This window comes from Prunus dulcis, chromosome 7 (genome assembly GCF_902201215.1).
Source record: "Prunus dulcis chromosome 7, ALMONDv2, whole genome shotgun sequence".
Lineage (NCBI taxonomy): Eukaryota > Viridiplantae > Streptophyta > Magnoliopsida > Rosales > Rosaceae > Prunus > Prunus dulcis.
Window position 1 is genome coordinate 9,056,417 of NC_047656.1, and position 4,625 is coordinate 9,061,041.

General features: G+C 38.2%; 1 protein-coding gene across 2 annotated transcripts; it reads right to left on the minus strand.

Moving 5' to 3' along the window:
- Positions 1-317: 317 nt before the first annotated feature.
- Positions 318-4,407, minus strand: LOC117636063 (G-type lectin S-receptor-like serine/threonine-protein kinase SD3-1). Of its 2 annotated transcripts, none has more exons than XM_034370501.1 (2): positions 3,964-4,407; positions 318-2,839 (listed from the first exon to the last, which is right to left on the minus strand). In XM_034370501.1, the coding sequence occupies exon 2, from the start codon at positions 2,816-2,818 to the stop codon at positions 560-562; it is 2,259 nt and encodes a 752-aa protein (XP_034226392.1). In that variant the 5' UTR covers positions 2,819-2,839; positions 3,964-4,407; the 3' UTR covers positions 318-559. The 2 variants fall into 2 exon arrangements, with proteins under 2 accessions (XP_034226392.1, XP_034226393.1); XM_034370502.1 differs by lacking the exon at positions 3,964-4,407 and adding an exon at positions 3,372-3,878.
- Between the last annotated feature and the right edge of the window lie 218 nt (positions 4,408-4,625).

The window sequence follows — 4,625 nt, forward strand, 5'->3', positions numbered from 1 at the left end:
TTTTTGGGTTTATTTTGGGTGTGTTTATATACATTAAATAGTATAGGGTATTTGTATAGTTTTATGTCTAGGAATGGGTTTTATGTCTAGGAATGGGTATTTAACTAATAGGAAAAAAATACAGAAAATGTTGGGCTTAAAAAAATGCTAGCCAACTACAATAATAACCTTCATTGACAAGAAAAACACCACCTGTGACAACCAGAATACAAAAACCCCATAGCCATAGGCCGTGTAATTGTGGAAACCAAATGATAATTCATACCTGAGAAAAGCCCAATTTCGCTCCTTTGTCCTTGGAAGACAGCATATACGACTACAATGTAAATCATATTTCAAAATTAAACATGAAATTCAAACATTATATGACAAAATGACAGTTCATTATGGTGGAAACCCAGATAGGGAGGAAATCTTTTGTTAGGCCTATCTCTCAAAGAAAAAGGAAAACACAAGATCAAATTGTCATTCTGTTGTTAGTCCTACTATACACAACTTGAAACTCTTGAAGGAATTTCGAAAAAAAAAAAAATAACGATTTTTTCGATATAGCTGGATTCTATGGCTCCTCTTCTTCCTCAAGTGGCCCATTACAACCAAATGGGGGCGGAGGTGGATCAACACTCAATGTGCCCTCCAACACCTTAACCACCTCTCTCATTGAAGGTCTTCGGCGTTCATCAATTTGGAGACACCAAAATGCAATTCTTAAAGAACGTTCCAGCTCTTGCAGATTAAACCCACCACTTATTCTTTTATCTACTACATTCTCTGGACGCCCTTCCATCCACTCTTTGTATGCCCACTCACAAAGGTCCCCAACTCCTCTGCACCCACTTACCAATACTAACACCATCTTGCCAAAATCCTCTACATCCCTCTCCGCAGAAGAGCACGATGCCTCGCTGACTACTTTCCCGAGTCCAAATTCAGTCACCTTGGCCTCTAAGTTTTCCTCCAATACCACATTCTCGCATTTCAAGTTTCCATGGCTCATAAATTCCCTACAGCTTGTGTGTAGATAACAAATAGCCCTTGCCACGCTTAAACATATATCAAATCTCTTTCCCCAAGTCAGCTTCTTACACAATTTAAGATCTTCTATATATTTCTCCACAGAACCATTCTTGGCATATTCATAGACTAGAAATCTGTGATCTAACTCACAACAGTAGCCCTGCAGTTTCACAAGGTTTTTGTGATGAATGCTTCCTATCTTTGAAACTGCACTCCGGTATTTTCTTTCTTCTATGGTTATGTTCAGATCTTTGATTGCAACTGGCTTTTTATTTGGAAGAACACCTTTGAACATCTTTGGCCCAATCTGATGCTTAAAGTTCTCTGTAAGCTCCTCAAGTTCAGAGAAGGATAACACAATCAAACCATTTGAGTTGGGGCTGGTATAAGCAAAAGCGGCTTTCTTTCTATCCAAATTTCTTCTTCTGAAGAACCAGAAACCAAGTGCCAATTGAACTAAAACAAAGACAACGAACATTCCTGAGGCTACTCCGATTACACAAGGGAAACAAAACTTATGAGACTGCTCGAGTGGAGAAGGGGAGGTCGTCACATGATTGGGATTTACAGCTAATGGATATGCACACATCTTCACAAAAGATACTGAACTTAGTGAAGGGTCTGAATAGCCAGTAACATACTGCGTTCTCTTCATTAAGCACCGTGCAGTTCCATCATTTGAGAAGGTTGCAGCTGTACAAGATGGGTCATTCAGGCACAAACTCTTACATTCCTGTAAACTAACTTTGGCAACTAAATCATCAGTTGGTGGATACATTCCATACAGGAAAGTATGCATATATTTAAGCATGTCAGAACCAGAGTCACACGGATTATTTGGAATCAAACATCTGGAAATGGATTCATTTGTATGCTTAAACGGGCATTCGCAATCAGGGGACCCAGATTCAGTAAAGACACAGATGCCATGTTGGCCACAGGTTGCAAAGACATTGCACTGGTTCTCAACAGCCTGCCAGACTGTTCTCCATGACTTTGAAGGCTCTACCCATGAGTATAACCGGAGATTACCATCAACATCTAGCCTAAGAAACCTGTAACTAACAGAGTCATTGTGATCTTCTCCAAACAGTGACCAAACAGGTTTCAAGTTCTGATCGCGGAGTTGTAGGGCTCCATCAGAGGTGAGGAAAGCACTGAGGTTCGAACTAGAAGGGCTTCCACTTGTCCAATAGATGACATGACTTTCCCATCGCAGTTGCAACTGACCAGAAGCATTCATGAAAAGAGTGTAGTAACTGGACACAGAACTCTTGCTTGCAGCCCGGAGTGTTTGAAACATAGAGAAGTTCTGTCCAGGAAGAAGTGTGTCAGAAGGTGTATCAAAACTTTGCCAAACAATATGTTTCTCTTTATTCAATAGGACAAGATTTCCATTGTCATTCAGAGCAGCTGAAACAACAGACAACTGCCTTGTTTTACTGCTCCATATCACTCCCTTCAAGGAATCAAATAAAATTAGTTCACCATCCTGGGTCAGTTGGACATAAGAATTGTTACCAAGAATAAGATCAGCTCCAGCAATCCACACCACAATTTGTTTATCAAGCGGAATAGACTTTGAATTGGAACGGATCCCAACACTATAGTTTGGCTCATCTGGACTGTTAAAAAATCCAAATGCAAAATCACCATTTGGAGAGACCCACATGTCTTTATCAACTATAGAAAGTTTTGAAACCAAGGGAATCTCTGAAGCGCCAAGAGAATGTAGCAGGAACCCAGCAAAGATACATAGCAAGAAACACAATTTGAGGAGATGTCTGTCCTGTTCAGGCATATCTGAATATGCTTATAGATCCTACCAAAAAACAATAAATGAGTACTTTGCCTTTGAATCAAAGTGGGAAAAGATATATGAACATTTTCCTTTGAGTAATTTGCTGTAAAGGACACAAGTATATATGGAGATTACAATAAACTATATTCGGCTATAATTGGGGTCGACCCACGAAAGGTGGAGTGTAATACAAATAAGGTAAGATACAATTGCTAAAGTAACGGAATTTTATTCCTAACAATGCCTGCCATTAAGTACTGAATCACTAGGAAATTTAAGAGTAGAAATATAGAAGCATGTGAAGAAAAAAAAAAAAGGTTGGCTGGTTCCAACCTTTTCAAGACTAAGCCCACTGCAAAGTTAAAATGGCAGGAATAAAGACAACTCAGAGACAGAGAAAGAAAAAGAAAATCGTAGGCATTGGATATATTTCAATGTTTCTAGGCCAAATGAAGATTGAAGTTCAAAACTTTCTATCATAAGCTCAAAGAAACAACAACCAAAATGAATTTCCTACAATTCCAGAAAGAACAGAATATTCAGAATTCAGTACCTGAAAAAACAGTCTAAATCCCAGAAATTCAACAAACCGGTGTGGATTGCCACCATGACCATCTCAGAAACATCCCATTATTATTTCTAAGGGCCATAAGAAGATTGACATGCGAGCAGTCAATATTTGTAGAATCAAACAGAGACTGACTAAGTGATTGAGGCAGGAGAACGAAGTGACAAAAAATGAGCTGTAAAGGAGTAAAAAATTGGAATTTTAGGGGATTATAAAGTGGGCGTTGAATTGATTCCTGGATAAATGGGACCCAAATTAGGCAAGGCAATCACTTTCAGGGCTTAAAAGGTTAAAGACTCTGGACAATGATGCTGCAGATACATCATCTCTGAATATTAAAAATATGATAAATGTAGGAAATCTACAAAACCACAAACTATACAAGAAATTCAGAAATCTGCACCCAAAAAATACAAGAAATTGAGAAAACCCCATTTCTGGAACAAGCTTCTTCTATGGATTAAAACCATAGATTGGCAGCAACTAAAACAAATATGAAATGGGTTTGTTTCTCACTTATACTATGACTGAGTGAGATTTGGAAAAGAAAAAAATGAAACTTTAAACATTTACTAACCAGCTTATCTCCAAGTAGAATCATTCCAGGATGACTGCCTCCTAAAAAAATTCAAAATTTTGCTTGAAGAAGGATTTTACTTCTTTTCCTGGAAAGCTTTTCATGGGCTACTTTTCCTAGAGGACCCAAAGACAGCTTTTACACTGAAAACAGACAATGGGTTCTTCTTGAACAGTTGAAGAAATGAAAACCAAGGGCCAAAAGCTGTGTGGATAAGAGAGAAGAAGTGGGGCAGACTGAGAGTAGGCAATGGGTTGAAAAGGAGAAGGATTGGGATGAAGCTGCTTAAACTGAAAGCATTCTACTGAAGAAAAGTGAGAAATTGGAAGGTGGGGGGTTGATGTAGCCGGAGATGGTGACAAATATTCGCAGGAGAAGAGGCAGAGTAACCATATTGGTAAAGAAAGACGGGGAGAATTGTATGGCAGTGAGTGAAAGCAAAGATTTTGGATACTAAAAGGGTTTTCAGGATTAATTGTTTCTTTTTCTTTTTTAAAAAAGTAAACAAACATTTACGCATGGCCAAAAAAAAAAGAGTAAAAAGTTACACATGCTTTACTTGGCTTCATTCAAATAAAGAATATTCCCAAAAAAATAATAAAGAATATGTTAACCAGTGAAAATTCAGTGGTCAACGTAAGGACTTTGACCACCTACTATTA